The 19852-nt window shown below is 28.4% G+C and overlaps 1 protein-coding gene across 3 annotated transcripts in view; it reads right to left on the bottom strand.

Annotated features, from left to right (window-relative positions):
* The window catches only part of LOC148180391 (protein turtle homolog B-like), a 524867-nt gene that overhangs the window by 200774 nt on the left and 304241 nt on the right, over positions 1-19852 (bottom strand). For all 3 annotated transcript variants that reach the window (XM_088049704.1, XM_088049705.1, XM_088049707.1), the window contains exons 4-5: positions 16495-16608; positions 12747-12950 (exon numbers count right to left, since the gene is read on the bottom strand). In XM_088049704.1, the coding sequence (XP_087905830.1) occupies positions 12747-12950; positions 16495-16608 (318 nt within the window). The remainder of the gene's footprint in view (positions 1-12746; positions 12951-16494; positions 16609-19852) is intronic.

Here is a 19852-nt window from a genome sequence, read left to right as displayed (position 1 = left end):
ATTAAAGCCACAACACCTCATTTTTTCCAGCTACCAGACAGACAATGAATCAGCTATAAATTACACCGAAATAATGCAAATTAATCTATTCAAGTCATTGCAACCGAAGGTTACAAAGGGCTTTCGGCAACCTGATAAATTACTAGAAATTCCTTTGCTGTCAAAAAATACAAACGACGCGAAAGGGTAAACAACCTACATTACGGACATTTTGTATGTGCTCTGACGACTCGATTCGCCGAAAAATGGATGCTAAATCCGGGCGATTTATCCAGGTTTGCCAACGGACTGTTCGAGTTCAAGGTTTAAAACTGTTATACACGTTGAGATCATTTGGATATTTTCGTTTTATTTGAATCCTCCATTAAACGTTGAGGCCAAATTTGAAACTTGGTTCTCGGTTTTAGCAATTTGTGTTATTCTTAATTCTGTGGATAGTTCAAAAGTTCCTAGTTTCTCTGTCTCGGAATATGAAAACTACGAAAAAATAGACCCGTTCTAAAATATAGAAATTTGTTTTTTTTTAATTCTGTAGTGTATTATGTACTCCTATTTTTTATTTCGGCTTTCGAGAAATTTTTGTTATTAAAAATCAGCATATGTTTAAAAATTTGTAGTTTTGTTAACTCTGTGGTTATTAAAAATGTTTTTCATTTCTATGTTTAGATGGGTCAAGTCTACGAGAAAATTGTGTTGTTTATTAAATTTGAAGCTTAAGAACTGAAATTAGAATTTTCTGTTTAAAATCAACACGATTTTGTGTCCACCATTTGCGGGCATTTTCAAAATATCGTTATTTTCTTAGTTCTGTGAATTGCTTAATACTTTTCCGTTTCTGTGTATAAATAGGTTAAATCCTCAAAAAAATAAAAATATTTTATAAATTTGAAGCTTCAGAAACCAAATTTGAATTTTTTACTTGAAATCGACATATTTTTGGGCCCACCATTTTCGGTGATTTTTTAAAATTTGTAATTTTGTTAATTCTGTAGTTATTTTACTATGTTTAGAAAGGTTTACTTTAAAAAAAAATCAATTTGTTTTTAAAATTTGAAGCAAGAAAACCAAAATTAGAATTTTTGATTTAGAAGAGACACATTTTGCGTCTACCATTTACGATCATGCTTAAATATTCGTAATTTTCTTAATTCTGTGGTTTGCTTAAAACTTTGCCGCTTCTAAGTTTTAGACACATTAAAGGCACGAGAAAATAAATACATTTTAAAAATTTGAAGCTTTTAGGGCCAAATTTTGAGTTTTTTTCTTTCAAATCAACACAGTTTTGGGTCTCCAATTTTCGGTCATTATCAAAAATTCGTAATTCTGTTAATTCAGTGGTTATTTTTAAACTTTTTCATTTCTATGTTTCTACGGGTTAAATCTATGCGAAAATCGACTTGTTTTTAAGGTTTTAAATTTAAGAACAAAAATTTAAATTTTTTATTTAAAACCGACACGTTCTTGTGTCCATCATCATTCTCAAAAATTCGTAATTTCCTTAATTCTGTAGATATTTTAATACTTTTTCATTCCCAAGTTTAAATGGGTTAAATCTTCGAAAAAAACGACTTGTTTTTAAGATTTGCAGCTTAAAAACCCAAATTAGAATTTTTTATTTAAAAACCATACATTTCAGCTATTTTCAAAATTTTGTATTTTTTTTAATGCTGCGACCTGTCTAATACTTTTTCGTTTTTAAATTTAGACAGGCTAAATCCACAAATATACACAGTATATTTTATAAATTTATAGCTTCAGAGCCAAAATTATTAATTTTTTACTTGTAATCGACAAATTATTACGTCTACACTATTTTTGATCATTACGTAAAATCATTATGTTAAAATTATGTAAATTTGTTCGTACCATGAATATTTTAATTGTTTTTAATTTTTAAGTTCAGATGAGTTAAATCTACTAAAAAGTCCACTTGTTTTTTTTGATTTGAACTTTAGGAACCCAAATTACAATTTTTTAGTTAAATTCAGTCCATCATGCGTCATGCTTAAATATTTGTAATTTTCTTAATTCTATGGTTTTCTTAATACTTTGCCGTTTCTATGTTTAAACAGATTGAAGGCAACCAAAAAATAATTACAGTTTATAAATTTGAAACATCAGAGTCAAAATGAGCATTTTTTACCTTAGAATCGGCAAATTTCTGAGTCCACCACTTCCGATTATTTAAAAAAAATCTAATATTGTGAATTCAGTGATTTTTTTAATACTTTTTTATTTCTAAGTTCAGATTGCTGAAGTCTATGTCTATAAATCAACTGTTTTTTTTAATTTAAACCCAAATTAAAATCGTTTCAAAAAATTCGTAATTTTTTTAATTCTGTGGTTTGTTTAATACTTTCTTTTTTTGAGTTTACACATTTACAATTTACACAGTTTACAATTGCACAAAAAAATGAATACATTTCAGAAATTTAAAGCCTCAGAACAAAACTTTGAACATTTGACTTAGAATCGACACATTTCTGATCAATTTGAAAAATTCGTACTTTTTTAATTCTGTTGTTTGTTTAATGCTTTCCCATTTCTGAGCTTACTTAGGTTGAACATACAAAAAAATAAAAATATTTTATTAATGTGAAGCTTCAGAAGTAAATTTAGAATTTTTGACTTTAAATCGACACATTTATTTCTGCCATTTTTAAAAATTTCAAATTTTGTTAATTGTTATTTAATGTTAATTATTTCTAAGTTTAGATATACTATACATACAAAAAAATCGAAATACTTGTTTCTTTGAGCCTTAAAAACCCAAAGTAGATTTTTTTTAAACCGACACGTTTTTGCGTCCCAAAATTTAAGTCATTTTCAAGAATCCCTATTTTTTTTAATTTAGTGATATGTTCAATACTTTTCTGTTTCTGCTTTTAATTAGATCAAATCTACGAGAAAATAGACGCATTTCAGAAATTTAAAGTCTCAAAGTTTAAACTATATTTTTTTATTTAGAATAGACTCATTTTGGATCCAAGATTTCCGAGCATTTTCAAAAATTTTAATTTTTTCACATTCTGTGATTACATTGTTACTTTCACGTTTCTGTGTTTAGATGGATACAACCTACAAAAAATAAAAGACACTTAAGATTATTTAAAGCTTTAGAGCCAAGATTGAAATTTGTTATTTTGAATAAGTTCACTATGTTTGGTCATCTTTAAGATATATTTAGGGCTATTTTTCTACGATTTTGGATTCTTTGATCCATTTAAACCCAGAAATTATTAAAAAAAATAAAAATTTTCAAAAATGTTCAAAAAAAATGAACTTAGAGATTTAAGAAGAATAGTTCAAACTTTTTCGAACACGCGTGCTCACTAGTTTCATCAAAAACTGCCAATTACCCCGTGTACTTTGTATCCAGCCATTTCATTTTGTTTCGGTGGAACAAACATGTTATGACCGAACTCAGAGCAACCATCAGAAATTCAGATTTGTTTCAGTGCACAATTTTATATTCGTCCCAGTGCAATATCAGTTTATTTAAGTCAAGAGACGTTTATTCCAGTAAAACAAAGCTCAACATTTACCGTCGCTCCTATAAGCAACCCAGACATTGTCTTTTAGATTACAAAAGGTCGTTGTCTTGTCCGATCCTATATCATTTTGTATGTAGAAACGAAACAATGACCACGTGAATACAAACTAATGCGCTATAAATTCACACCACCCGTAATTATCCATTTTAAAATCTAGATTTATTGGGTCGTGGAGGCATAAACCACCGCGGAAATAATTTTTGTCCCCTACGTCGAGCACACTTCTTTGATAAAATATTGGGCTCAGCGTGAGATTTGCGAGTTGTGGAACACACAGATAGGTGATTTTTTTTAAAGTTAGGATCGCCTCTTGTGTTGTTTTGAGGTTTGGACTATATCACCGGCACTCTTTCCTTTGTTTACGAAGATTTATATCGGAAAAGTTGGGTCCACAAACACCACAGAGGAAAGTTTCGACGTCCGCGTAAAGAAATTGTCACAATTAGTGCGTGCTGAATTAAAAGTAAATAGACTTTTAATTTGCTTTGTCGATGGTGCTCGGAAAAATAGAGAAAGTGACCGTAAAGTCAAGATAATTTCCTGAATGCAAATATTTATCAAAGCGAAGAACAAAATGTTGGAGCAAAGTAATCCGTCGGATGTAATATCTCGTGGAACAAAAATATTTTTGCGCCGCCGGAAAGTTTCAATCTATTTTGTAGACTAGTGTCGATTTATACGCTGATCCGGTTACAGTTCTAAACAAATATGTACTTTTAAAATTGGAAAAAAAGTTGTATTTATCGATAAACAGTGGCGACGCGTCACTTTTAAACAACTCCAAGGTGAATTCATATGTTCAAACAGCGTAAACGTCCTTTGAATTAACATGGCTGTAAATTTCTTTAGTATCTAAAAAAATTGTCTCTCTTGCTCTATAATTTTGGCTTTTGACACAGATAGTAAGTAAAATATATAGAGTAAGTTCGTATAATTTTATGTCTGTAGCACTCGAACTAGCAAAGTTACAAATTAAAATAACAAAAATTATCCGCGGTCAAGTCAGCTTTAGGAAAAATTTCTAAAATTTAGTTTCTCTGCTCAATAATTTTAACATTTGGCAGTTAATGAACAGAGTGTATCAAAAAACTGTCAAAACTTTAATACTTGTAGCACTTGAATTAGCAAGTTCTAAATTAAAATAACCAAAATTAGAGACGTTTATTTTGCCTTCAAAACAATTTTTTTTACGTTTTTAATTTTGACATTTAGCACAGTCAATAAAGAAAACATATAAAGAAAAATTTCAAAATGACATGTCAGTAGCACTGAAATAACCAAAATTGCAAAATGAATAAGAAAATATAGATATTTTTTTTCTTTTATAATAAATAAAAATTTCTAAAATTTGTTTTGTTTGCTCTATAATTTTCAAATTTAGCACAATTTTGCAAATTCTAAAATTTAGTTTATCTGTACTATAATTTTAACATTTGGCGCAGTTAATAAACAGAATTAATAAAAAAAACTGTGAAAACTTTAATATCGGTAGCACTAGAATTAGCAAGTTTTAAATTAAAATAACTAAAATTAGAGCCGTTTATTTTGCCTTCAAAACAATTTTTTTTACGTTTTTAATTTTGACATTTAGCACAGTCAATAAAGAAAACATATAAAGAAAAATTTCAAAATGATATGTCAGTAGCACTGAAATAACCAAAATTGCAAAATGAATAAGAAAATATAGATATTTTTTGTTTTCTTTTATAATAAATAAAAATTTCTAAAATTTGTTTTGTTTGCTCTATAATTTTCAAATTTAGCACAATTTTGCAAATTCTAAAATTTAGTTTATCTACACTATAATTTAACATTTGGTGCTGTAAAACAACAGAATGTATGAAAAAACTGTCAAAACTTTTATATCTGTAGCACTAGAATTAGCAAGTTCTAAATTAAAATAACCAATATAAGAGACGTTTATTTTGCCTTCAAAACAATTTTTTTTACGTTTTTAATTTTGACATTTAGCACAGTCAATAAAGAAAACATTTAAAGAAAAATTTCAAAATGACATGTCAGTAGCACTGAAATAACCAAAATTGCAAAATGAATAAGAAAGTATAAACATTTTTTGTTTCTTTTTATAATGAAAATTTCTAAAATTTGTCTTATTTGCTCTATAATTTTCAAATTTAGCACAATTTTGCAAATTCTAAAATTTAGTTTATCTACACTATAATTTAACATTTGGTGCTGTAAAACAACAGAATGTATGAAAAAACTGTCAAAACTTTTATATCTGTAGCACTAGAATTAGCAAGTTCTAAATTAAAATAACCAATATAAGAGACGTTTATTTTGCCTTCAAAACAATTTTTTTTACGTTTTTAATTTTGACATTTAGCACAGTCAATAAAGAAAACATTTAAAGAAAAATTTCAAAATGACATGTCAGTAGCACTGAAATAACCAAAATTGCAAAATGAATAAGAAAGTATAAACATTTTTTGTTTCTTTTTATAATGAAAATTTCTAAAATTTGTCTTATTTGCTCTATAATTTTCAAATTTAGCACAATTTTGCAAATTCTAAAATTTAGTTTATCTACACTATAATTTAACATTTGGTGCTGTAAAACAACAGAATGTATCAAAAAACTGTCAAAACTTTTATATCTGTAGCACTAGAATTAGCAAGTTCTAAATTAAAATAACCAATATAAGAGACGTTTATTTTGCCTTCAAAACAATTTTTTTTACGTTTTTAATTTTGACATTTAGCACAGTCAATAAAGAAAACATATAAAGAAAAATTTCAAAATGACATGTCAGTAGCACTGAAATAACCAAAATTGCAAACTGAATAAGAAAATATAAACATTTTTTGTTTCTTTTTATAATGAAAATTTCTAAAATTTGTCTTGTTTGCTCTATAATTTTCAAATTTAGCACAATTTTGCAAATTCTAAAATTTAGTTTATCTGCACTATAATTTTAACATTTGGTGCAGTTAATAAACGGAATGTATCAAAAAACTGTCAAAACCTTTATATTTGTAGCATTAGAATTAGTAAGTTCAAAATTAAAATAACCAAAATTAGAGACGTTTATTTTGCCTTCAAAACATTTTTTTTAAATTTTTTTACGTTTTTTAATTTAGACATTTAGCACAGTCAGTGAAGAAAACATATAAGAAAAATTTCCAAAATGTCATGTCAGTAGCACTGAAATAACCAAAATTGCAAAATGAATAAGAAAATATAGAAATTTTGTTTCCTTTTATAATAAAAATTTCTAAAATTTGTTTTGTTTGCTCTATAACTTTCAAATTTAGCACAATTTTGTATGTAGAACATATGTATATTATAGAGCCAGTTCTAAAGAAATATGTACTTTTTAAAATTGGAAAAAAAAGGAGTATTTATCGATAAACAGTGGCGTCACTTTTAAACAGCTGCGAGGTGAATTCATATGTTCAAACAGCGAAAACGTCCGTTGAATTAATATGCCGGTCGTGTTTTCTCTTAGAGCCCTCTTTCTGCAGAGCTGGAAACATGGCTATAAATTTCTTTAGTATCTAAAAATTTTGTCTCTCTTGCTCTATAATTTTGGCTTTTGACACAGATAGTAAATAAAACATATAGAGCAAGTTCGTATAATTTGATGTCTGTAGCACTCGAACTACCAAAGTTACAAATTAAAATAACAAAAATTATCCGCGGTCAGTCAGCTTTAAAAAAATTTCTAAAATTTAGTTTATCTGCCCTATAATTTTAACATTTGGCGCAGTTAATGAACAGAGTGTATCAAAAAACTGTCAAAACTTTTATATCTCTAGCACTAAAATTAGCAAATTAAATTTTAATAAAAATTAAAATAACCAAAATTAGAGACGTTTATTTTGCCTTAAATCTGGGAACATCGAGTAAAAAAAATCGATTTGAACTCAATTTCAACAAGAGCACAATTACATCGATCTCCATTACTTCGGAGAAAACATCGATTTTAAAAAATAGTAAATAAAAAAACTCATTATAGCATGGTTTATTGTGAAATACAAAAATAAATAAAATTCTTAATAAATCAACAAAATAATAAACAAATACGAGAAAAACAAAAATAAATAAGAACCTTAAGTAATAAATGAAATAATAGGTAAATAAATTATAAAAAAAAATAACAAATTCGAAATTAATAAGATTAAACAAAATTCTAAAATATACGTTGACAACTAACCAAACGAAAAATCACCAAAATCAAGAGTGTCAAATAAAATAGATACATCAAAAATATAAATATATGTATTAAAAATCGATGTTTTTTTGGCAGAATCGATATTAATAAAAAATCGATGTAAAAGTCCTAGATTTATTTTGCCTTCAAAACAATTTTTTCTTAAATTTTTTTTACGTTTTTTTCATTTTGACATTTAGCGCAGTCAATAAGGAAAACATAAAGAAAATTTCCAAAATGTCATGTCAATAGCACTGAAATAACCAAAATTGCAAAATGAATAAGAAAATATAAAAAATTTTTGATTCCTTTAATAAAAAAAGTGTCTAAAATTTGTCTTCTTTGCTATATAATTTTCATAATAAACAGTGGCGACGCGTCACTTTTAAACAACTGCTAGGTGAATTCATATGTTCAAACAGCGAAAACGTCCTTTGAATTAATATGCCGGTCGTCTTTTCTCTTAGAGCCCTCTTCCTGCAGAGCTGGAAACATGGCTGTAAATTTCTTTAGTATCCATTAATTTTCCTCATTGGTCGTTACTAAATCAACAGGTAATTAACAAAAAGTAAGCATGAAAGTCAATAAAGGCAAGCGTAAATTGCTACAACTAATACCAAAAGCGGTTCGTGTGTATTAACAGGCAAGATAAATACAGTTCGGTCGATGTTGTCTTCACGCCCTATCACTCCTCCGGTGATGTAATTGAAGAGAGAAGATGGAAACTATTAGTTCCAAAATCTCGGATGATTGGTGGTATAGTCTCTTGTAACAAGACCCGGGAGAACACTAAGCGAGAAACTGCTGCAATTACACAATGACATGTATATTGGTTAGATTGTAACGTCTTTAGCTATTCTCTCTCTGTATCTCCCTGAAGGAGTTGTTTATTTCCCGCTGCATTTACTCCAAGGTATCCGAATTTATCACCACCTCCATCTCCGTGGCGTTTATTAATGTTTGTGTCTCGAAATGTTGTCTTTCTTTCTGTAAAAACGACTTTGTAGGAAGTTGCATCAACATAATTTCTGCTTGTTTCCTCAACTGCAACTCGGATTTCTATACACGGGATGTAAATTCCATTTCCTTCAGTGCCAATACTTGCGTGGTGTTGACTTGAGATAAATGATGCATGTTCTGTAGAGGCATTGCTATTGCTTATTTCTAAAGGTGGCGTCGAATATCTACATTTATCCAATTGATGGTATTGAAAGACGTGGAATTTATTATATTCTTTTATAAGGCATGTACAACTTGATTTTCAATGCCCTGAGTTTACACGAATACATGAAATCGACGTCTTGTCGGACGCTCCGCATAATCTCGACAAGATTTATACATTTTTGTAAGTAAATTCGAAATGTATAAATTCCATCAGACAGTTTTCTTCTCAGAAATAAATTCGAACGTATTTGTGGCCATTTTTCGATTAAATTATTTTGAGGATTCATGACTTATAAACAAACTGCACAATATTACTTTACAAGAATTTACAAAAATTTACAAAAATTCAGAAATCCAAGAAGTTCAATAGAGAAATTATATATGGATTTTTTAAAATGACAGACAATATTAGAAATTTATTGGATCAATTCTTGGTGTTGACAAAAATTATCAAAAATACAATTTGTTCTTAAATACCAAATTTCGTCAAAAATGCTGACACGCGTTTCGATAGCAATGCTACCATCATCAGAGCGATGATTAAACATCATTATTGATTAAACAACATTTAATTATCGCTCTGATGATGGTTGCATTGCTATCAAAACGAGCGTCAGCATTTTTGACGTATTTTGGTGTTTGGGAATAAATTGTATTTTTGATAATGACAATATTAGACTACATCCATTTATACATTTCTTAATTCTATGGTTACTATATTGCTCCCTTCTGTTTCTGTATTTAAATAAGTTTCATTTACAACAAAATCGACGCGATTATTAAAATTAAAGCTTTAGAACAAAAATTCAAAATTTTTATTTAGAATCGACACCACTTCCTCTGTCATTTTAAAAAATAGTATTTTGTTAATTCTGTGGTCATTTCATTACTCCCTCGTTTAAAACGATCTTTAAAAAGAGTAAATGTGCATGAAAACTAACTAGCTTTATAGTTTTCAAGCTTTAGAAACAAAATGATTTTTTTTTGTATAAAATTGCATCCACCAATTTTCGTCATTTTTAAAAATTATTGTTTTTCATCATTTCATGATTCTTTTAATAGATTTTTGTTTTTGTGTTCAAATTAAATGCGCCAAATATCAACACGCTTTCTCGATTTAAAGCTTTACAATCAAAATTAGAATTTGAATTTTTGTCGTCCACATTTGTTCATTTTAAAAAAATTATACTTTTGTAAAATCTGTGGTTATACTGTCTTGTCTCGGCTTTTAAAAAAGTTAAATCTACACAAAAATCTATTTGCTTTATGGTTTTGAAGCTAAGAGACAAAATTAGAATTTTTTGTTTAAAATCGCACGTCTACCATTCTTGCTCATTTTGAAAATTTTCTGTTTTTTTTAATTCTATGAATATTTTTAAAATTCTTTTGTTCTTGTATTTATATGGGTTAAATTTACAAAAAAGTCAAACCGCTTTTTTCATTTGAACTTTTAGAACCAAAATTAGAATTTTTTTATTTACAATTGACCTGTTTTGCGTCCAGCTCTTTCGGTTATTTTTAAAAATACAAATTTTTAAAAATTTTACGGTATTATGAAAACAACCTCTATTCTGTGTTTAATTAAGTTAAATGTACATGAAAATCTATTGCCAATGTTGTTTTAAAATCTGCCTTAAAATTACAATTTTTGTTTAAAATCGCATTCTTCGTCATTCTAAAAAATTTATATTTTTTTATTTCAATGTTTCTTTTAACACTTTTCTGTTTCTGTGTTCATTTGAGCTAGATCTACAAAAAAATCAATTTCCTTTACAGTTTTAAAGCTTAAAAACTAAAATTATATTTTTTTTATTTAGAATTTTTATATAGAACGTTTTGCGTCCAACATTTTTTAAAATTGGTGTTTTGCTTAATGCTATGGATAAATTAAATGGCCAAGATGTACAATAAAATCTATTTGCTATGTTGCTTTAGATTCTGTCTCTAAAATTACAATTTTTTGTTTAAAAATCGCGTCCATCATCCTCGGTCATTCTATGAAATTTCTATTTTTCTTATTTCTATGACTGTATTAATACTTTTGTTTTTGTCTGTTTACTTGAATTAAATTTACAAAAAAAATCGACTTGCTTTATAGTTTTAAAGCTTTAGAACCAAAATTAGAATTTTTTTATTTAGAATCGGCATGTTCAGGGTCAAGCACTTTCGGTCATTTTTAAAAATTAAATTTTTTGTTTACTTTTTATTTTAATACAAACTTGTTCCTGTGTTTAAATGAGGTAAGTGTAAAATAAAATCCACTCCCCATGTTGTTTTCAATTTTATCTCTTAAATTATAATTTTTTGTTTAAAATCGCGTCCGCCAATCTCGATCATTCTTAACAATTTCTATTATTTTTTAATTCTATCATTCTCTTAATACTCTTTAATTTCTGTGATTATTTTGGTTAAATCTACGAACAAATCGATGTGCTTTATAGTTTCAAAGCGTTAGGATCAAAAGTAGAATTTTTTGATTTATAATCAACATGTTTTGCTTCTAGCATTTTCGATAATTTAAAAAAAATCGTGTTTTTTTTCATTCCTATTAATAAAACCTCATTTCTTTGTTTAAATACGTTAAATATACAAAAAAAAATCCAATTCCTATGTTGTTTTAAATTATCTCTAAAATTACGATTTTTTGTTTATAACTGCGTCCCCCATTCTTGATTATTCTAAAAAAATTATATTTTTCTTAATTCTATATTTTTTCAAATACTGTCGTGTTTCTGTGTTTATTTGGGTTAAATTTGCAAAAAAATGACTTACTTACTCATAGTTTTCAAGGTTTACAACCAAAACTAATTTTGTTTATTTAGAATTGACACTTCTGATCCGCACATTCGGTTATTTTTAAAAATTCGTAGTTTTTTTTTATTCTGTGATTATTTTAATACTGCTTCTTTTGTTTAAATGAGTTAAATGTGCAAGGAAATCCACTCGCTATATGCTTTTCAATTTTGTTTCTAAAATTTTTGTTTTTGTTTATTTGGATTCAATTTACAAAAAAAAACAGTTTATAGTTTATAGTTTTAAAGCTTTGAAAACATTTTTTTTAATTTAGAATTGACTAGTTTTGGGTTTAGCACATTCGGTAAATTTTAAAAATTTGTAGTTTTCTTAATTTTGAGATTCTTTTAATACTTATTTATTTCCAAGTCTGGACGAGAAATCAGCACATATTTGCATCGTCAATTTTTAAAAAAATTTTATTATCGTGGTTTTGATGAAATCGACGAGAAAATAGATATCTTGAAGTTCTAGAACTAAAACTGAAATTTTTATTTGCATCCAAGAGTAATATCAAGACAAAATACTCCAACGCACAAAGAAAATCCGCCCATTTTAACGTCACTTTTACGACGCGCACTATGTTATTGCTATGTACATAATTTAAAGAAGCCAGTAAATAAAACCGGAGCCTCCAATAAATTTACATGAGCCTTGCCATAACTGCCAATCCTCAAACGCGAAATAACTACTCCGGCTTAATTTTAATTTCTGATGAAACAAAGCTTTACAGTCCACTGGATAATCCCTTAAAACGTCCCAGGATCAGTGCACTTGCAGCTTACTGCATTCCCAATACAACAAAAATAAAACCGAATTTCGCAGAGTAAACAGTAATTCGAACCATGCAACTTTTCCCGGCGCATCCACCAATTGTGTAATCTCATTTCAAGTACGCGTTCATCATTATTAAAGTAAAACAATATGTTAATTTCAACATCGTTGTTTACTTTGTACAAACGGAAAGTTCGAACCGCCTCAAGACATCTATAATTTGATACAACAAGTTGGTTTTAATGTCGAATTCCGCGCGGCGAAAGAAAAATTCTGAAAGACTTACGATTTATATCGAGGGTAACTGAACTAGAAATGGGGGCCACTAGATTGTTGTTGGATGCTTGGCAAGTAAATACGGTGTGAAGATGCTTCCTTTCAAGCTTTTCCAGGTGGAGGATATTTCTGACTCGGCGCTCCGATAAGTACTCGAAAGAGTCGTCGAGGAGAGCGTTCTCTTGCCACCAAGTCACTTTGGGCGCCGGGCGACCTGGAAGAGACAATTTTATTTCGGTTGCTAAAAATGTTGGCAGTTTTGAGGTGAAATTGTCTTCTGATTCCAAATCCGAAGACTAATTTCCTCCATTAGGTCAGGATCTGAGGTATCTGTGAAATATTTTTTTTTTGAGTAGGTACACCAAGTTTTACATTTTTTTGATTTTTTTTTTAATTTTTTGTCCTGTGTCAAAATGACAAAGTCTCTGTCATTTCAATAATGCATTACATTATAAAATCAAATTCATCATTCTTAAGTTATGTGCAAAATTTCATATGAAAAGTTTTTTGAGTCAGGACCAATTTTTCCAAAATATCATGAAAAGTACTAACTCTAGCAATGAGTTTGATAGGGTTGGAAAGCTTATTAAACAATCTTTTCTGGCGATCGTTTGTTTTCAGCTAGGGGACTCTGGGGTATAATAATCTCTCTAAGGTCTTTATATTGATAAATCTGCCACTTAGGCAGGAGCTTTGACAACTAATGTATTACAAGTCCGCCTAAAAATGCAACCGAAATTTTGGGCCATTTTCATAAAAATAAAAATTAAGTGCAAGACTGCAGGAGGATTATTTTACCCATAGACTGAAGTAAAATGATACTTCGATTGAGGTAAAATTATTCATTTCCATCGTAAAGATGTTCAAAAGTTTTATAAGTTAAGCAAAAATTAGTGGAAATAGTGAATATATTTAAGCATTAAAATAAAAACAAAATAAACTTAAATAACAAGAATTAAAACAACAAAATAGTCTCTTATTAAAGACAAAAATAAACATTAAAAAAATAACTTTTTTTTTGTAAAAACAAAAAGTTTTTCTGAATTAAGAAGTTTTTAATTCCGCTAAAGAGAAGATGCAAGTGAATATATTTTTCTCTTCGTCTACTCTTGCACATTTTGGTACACACTGCACCTAATCCAATCTTCTTTTTTTGAAGAGTGATTTTTTTTCCAACAAAAAATACGTTATAAAATGATTTTTTCTCTCGTTTTTGTCAAATAACACAATTATTCATATTAGAGGTAAAATGATTCCGGGATCGTTTTACCCCAAGAGCAATAAAAACAAAAAACATAATCCTTAAATTTACAATATGCAAGGTTGCACTGAATCTACAAAAAATTGAAAGTTTAATGACAATCCTTTAAAACAGCCCAAGATAAATCTGGGAACATCGAGTAAAAAAATCGATGTTGAACTCAATTTCAACAAGAGCACAATTACATCGATCTCCTACACATCGGAGAAAACATCGATTTTGAAAAATAGTTCATAAAAACTGAATATGGCATAGATTATTGTGAAAAACAAAAATAAATAGAAACCTTATGTAATAAACAAAATAATAAGTATATAAATTATAAAAACAAAAACAAATTCGAGATCGATAAAAATAAACAAAATATAACTCCCTTAAATTAAATTCCTGTCTTCTTTATAAATATCACCAAAATCAAGAGTGTAAAATAAAATAAATACATCGAAACCGCAATTATCGATTTTTAATGATACATCGAAAATAAAAATATATGTATTAAAAATCGACGTTTTTTTTGGCAAAATCGATATAAATAAAAAATCGATGTCCCAGATTTACCAAGGAAAAACACAAATATCGATGTAATTTTTTCGAATATCCACCGAACTGCATTCTGGTGCTTGTCTGCAATATCCGCAGATTCACCAACAAATTTAATCATTTCATTGATAGATGGAACTAAGGACAGTTTAGGAATCAAAGAGAATCATTTTACCTCAAAAGATAATTTTACCCCAGTCTCCTCTACAATTAATTCATGATTTGTCAGTTGAAATCATGCATTAAAGTGAGCTGTTAATGAATAATTTAATATGTTTATTATTGGCAACCAAAACACGCGCAAATCAATAAATTCAATAATGATCATTAATGACGCAGTTTCGAAGACCCTGGATCTGTTTTTTTACACTTCACATGGAGACTCCTAGTTCGATAGACATCGTTTGAAATTATTCTCATACACATAACCTCACTTTAGTTTTCGTATATTTGGTTGCATAAACCACCTTTGTACCAATTTTCTTTTTTTGGTGAATTTTTCAATATTCGATCACCGGAAAAGTTTTGTAACTAACTCTATTAACTCGCTTATTAACGACACTCACTACGTTCGTTCCGGTTAAAATTGCTCAATTATTAATCGCTTTCATTAACCAACTTGTTTGTTAAATAGCTATTTCCAAAGTCTTTTCAAGATTAACCTTTTTAACTGTTATAAACGTATACAGGGTGTCCCAGAACTCAAGACCAAGAAAAAAAAGCTTATGAAAACAACAATTCTGAACACAAATTAAAAAAAAATTGCTCAAAAAATTATTGAGTTAAGACGAAGAAACGGTAGCCAATCCTGAAGCAGAACAGTATTTGAAAATCGGTAACTATGTTGTTTTTAATTTTGTCTGCAAAATTACAATTTTTTGTTTAAAATTGCGTCCACCAATGTTGGTCATTCCAAAAAAAATTATTTTTTTTAATTCTATGATTTTCTAAGTATTTTCTTGTTTCTGTGTATATTTGGGTAAAATTTACGAAAAAATCGACTTGACTCATAGTTATAAAGTGTTAAAACCAAAATTTGAAATTTTTTATTTACAATCGGTTATGTTTTGCGTCAAGGGTTTGATGTTATTTTTAAAAATTCGTGGTTTTCTTAATTCTTTGGTTATTTTAATACAACTTTATTCTTGTGTGTTTTAAAAGGTACAAGAAAATCTACTCGCCATGTTATTTTAAATTCTGCCTCTAAATTACACTTTTTTGTTTAAAATCGCGTCCACCATTCGCGTCCACCATTCTTGGTCGTCCTAAAAAAATTCTATTTTTATTAGTTCTATGATTTTTCTTAACGATTTTCAGTTTTTGTGTTTATTTAGGTTAAATCAACAAAGAAATCGATTTGCTTTATAGTTTTGAAGCTTTAGAATCAAAATGATGTTTTTTTTATATAGAATTGACATGTTTTGAGTCCAGCACTTTCTGTCATTTTTAAAAATTTGTAGTTTTTTTAATTCTATAAATATTTGCAAATTTCTTTTCGGTCTGTATTTATTAAAGTTACATTTACAAAAAAGTCAAGCCGCTTTTTACATTTAAACTTTTAAAATCAAAATTAAAATTTTTATTTTTAACCGCCACATTTTTGATCCACCACTATCGGTAATTTTTATGAACTCGTAGTTTTCTTAGTTCTGTAACTATTTCAACACTAATTTATTCCTGGCCTTATATGGGTTAAATGTACAAGAAAATGCATTTATTAATTTCTTATCATTTGCATTTTCTGAGAAAAATGGCAAAACGTACATATACTTTTACAACAGTTAAAAAATTAAAAAAAAGTGTACAGTAAATCCAAAAAAAAATTCAAAAATATCTCCGAACTCGCATTTCATGGAGCAAAACGGACATAATGTTGACTAGTAAGTTTGAGTTATAACCGGGAGCAATGATCAAGTTTCTTAAGTGCTTTGTGGCACCACTAATGCAATTTGCTTACCTCCAGTGGCAACACACGTAATATTGATTGAGGAGCCTTCATTGTACGGTCCTAAAACGTAGTTGGAGATATGAACTCCTGTTTCGTCAAGAACACTCAGTTGTTCAGGTGGAACTGTAACAAAGATAGGATCTTAATTAAAAACTAATCCCAACACTCCAGAGGCCTCCGGAGCTACAATTAACTGTGATTAGACTCCAGACGCTTTTTTAGGCTCAATTGAAACAAGGTTGCCAATTTATTAGGTCTTTTTTGGATGTCAACACATCACCGGAATTCCTACACATGTCATCATTCATTCCCTCGCTGTTCTCCTATTTTCTTGTTTGCATACCAGCGAGCCCACTGGAATTTATGGATGACAATTAAACTTAGCGCAAATATTCGTCCTAGTCGGACGTAATAGATGCAAGAAGTGAGAATTCGCTTTGTCCGCTCGTTAACTAACTAATTTCGACCGGTAAATTTGAGTTTCCGGTGGAGATTACATCTGTTTCTGACCCAGCGTTTAATCTTGGGAATGGTCGGTCTTATGACAGGTGGTGAATTATGGTAAAATGGGGAAAAATTGGGGTACATCACTTTTCGGCGATTTTGTGAACAGCAGCTGAGAATGTAATGGAGCAAAATAGTTTTAATGATTTACTGGACTGTCATTTTTAATTTGTAACGAGTGAGTTATTTTCAATGTGCAGTAAAATGGTGATAAATTTAATTTGTTCATATGTTTACAATGGAAATATTGAAATTTTATTTGATTTTAATGTAATTTGGAAATTACGTGAAATCGAACACGTTCTGTCAATTGATAGAAAAATGGGAGATCTTTTTGGGCGGACACTAAAATCACGGCACTTTGCATTATTTATTATACATAGAATAGTTAAACGAATGCTGAATGTGGACAAGTTAAATTGAAAAAAAATGTTTCAATACTGTTAGCAATATTGAAAGAAAAACTGTTTGTTTTGTCTTATTCTAAGATTTTCTAGTATCTCTATTTTTTCTTTTTTTATTTTTTCTAAAATTTCAATTTATTGTTCTAAAATTTTTCAACTTGGCACCGTTAATGAACACTTTAGAGATAGCAACCTCTCTAAATTTCATTGTCATAACTTTAAAACTAGCAAAGATACGAATTTTAGTATAAAAAGTTAAAAGTATTTGGTTAGTTCCAAAATAAAATTTTCTAAAATCTTTATTTTTTGTTCTAAAATTTTTCAGTTTATCACAATTAATCAATACTTTAGAAATAGTAAGTTCTCCAAGTTTCATTGTCATAACTTCAGAACTACCGAAGATACGAATTTTAATATAAAAAAGTGGAACCATTTGGATCATCCTAAAATGAATTTTTCTAAAATCTCTATTTTTGTTCTAAAATTTTGCAGCTTGGCACAGTTAATGAGCACTTCGGAATCAAAAATCTCCCTAAATATCATCGACATAACATCAAAACTAGCAAAGGTACAAATTTTAGTATAAAAAGTTGAAAATATTTGGTTTGCCTCAAAATAAAATTCTCTTAAATGTTTAGTTTTTGTTCTAAAATTTTTCAATTTTGTACAAATAATGAAGACTTTAAAAGTAGTAACCTACTTAAATTTCATTCTCACAACATAAAAACTAACAAAGAAACGAATTTAAAAATAAAAACTTGAAAATATTTGGTTAGTTGCAAAATAAAAATTTTTAAAATCTTAATTTTTTGTTCTAAAATTTTTCAGTTCACCACAATTAATCAATACTTTAGAAATAGTAAGTTCTTCACTGTCATAACTTCAGAACTACCGAAGATACGAATTTTAATATAAAAAAGTGGAAACATTTGGATCATCCTAAAATAAATTTTTCTAAAATCTCTATTTTTGTTCTAAAATTTCGCAGCTCGGCACAGTTAATGAGCACTTCGGAATCAAAAATCTCCGTAAATATCATCGACATAACATCAAAACTAGCAAAGGTACAAATTTTAGTATAAAAAGTTGAAAATATTTGGTTTGCCTCAAAATAAAATTCTCTTAAATGTTTAGTTTTCGTTCTAAAATTTTTTAATTTTGTACAAATAATGAACACTTTGGAAGTAGTAATCTACTTAAATTTCATTGTCACAACATAAAAACTAGCAAAGAAACGAATTTAAAAATAAAAACTTGAAAATATTTGGTTAGTTGCAAAATAAAAATTTTTAAAATCTTAATTTTTTGTTCTAAAATTTTTCAGTTTACCACAATTAATCAATACTTTAGAAATAGTAAGTTCTCCAAGTTTCATTGTCATAACTTCAGAACTACCGAAGATACGAATTTTAATATAAAAAAGTGGAAATATTTGGATCATCCTAAAATGAATTTTTCTAAAATCTCTATTTTTGTTCTAAAATTTTGCAGCTTGGCACAGTTAATAAGCACTTCGGAAGCAAAAAACTCCCCAAATATCATCAACATAACTTCAAAACTAGCAAAGATACAAATTTTAGTATAAAAAGTTGGAAATATTTGGTTTGCCCCAAAATAAAATTCACAAAAATCTTTAGTTTTTGTTCTAAAATTTTTCTGTTTCGCACAAATAATGAACACTTTAGAAGTAGTAACCTACTTAAATTTTATTGTCACCACATAGAAATTAGCAAAGAAACGAATTTAAAAATAAAAAGTTCAAAATATTTGGTTGTTACAAAAGTACATTTTCCAAATTTTCTATTCTTTATTCAAAAGTTTGCAGTTGGAAACAGACAATAAACAATTTAGAGATAAAAAACTCTTTAGATTTCATTGTCATAATCTTAAAACTGATGACAATCAATTAAAGAAAAACAGTTCTGATGAAAGAAAGATAAAAGCAGTTTATTAACAGCAATTTTGTTTTGACGGAAGTTTTAAATCTAATTGAAGCGCCGGATTGAGATAAGAAATTGATAAAATGAGTTAAACCCTTAATAAATTCATTAATCTTTTTTAATAACACCTTACGAAATATTGATATGTTGAAACGTCTTTGTGGAACTGAAGGTTATTGTTTATTACAAAGGCATACTTTGCCTTAATCGGCAATTTAATTTAATTCTCCAAATCCTATTGACCTAGAAAAAGTTTATAAAAAGACGACTCTCTGTATGTGGCCACAGTTCAACCAAAATTGTCATCTTACTAAATTCAGAAAATGATTTCGCTTTCTATTTTTGCCCTTTTGGCCTTAAGTGTTGTAGCCGAAGACCGTAAATACTGTTCTATAATTTTAGAATTTTTTTTAATTTTTTGGTTTCAGCTCCCAATCATTTGTGTCCATATCCGGACGCTTTGGAACATACTTACATACCTTCTGAAAATTGCAATCAATTTTGGATGTGTTCAGATGG

Source organism: Gnatocerus cornutus, chromosome 1 (genome assembly GCF_029298725.1).
Source record: "Gnatocerus cornutus isolate USDA-ARS CGAHR chromosome 1, icGnaCorn1.1, whole genome shotgun sequence".
Taxonomy (NCBI): Eukaryota; Metazoa; Arthropoda; class Insecta; order Coleoptera; family Tenebrionidae; genus Gnatocerus; species Gnatocerus cornutus.
This window is presented reverse-complemented; position numbering and strand designations above follow the sequence as displayed.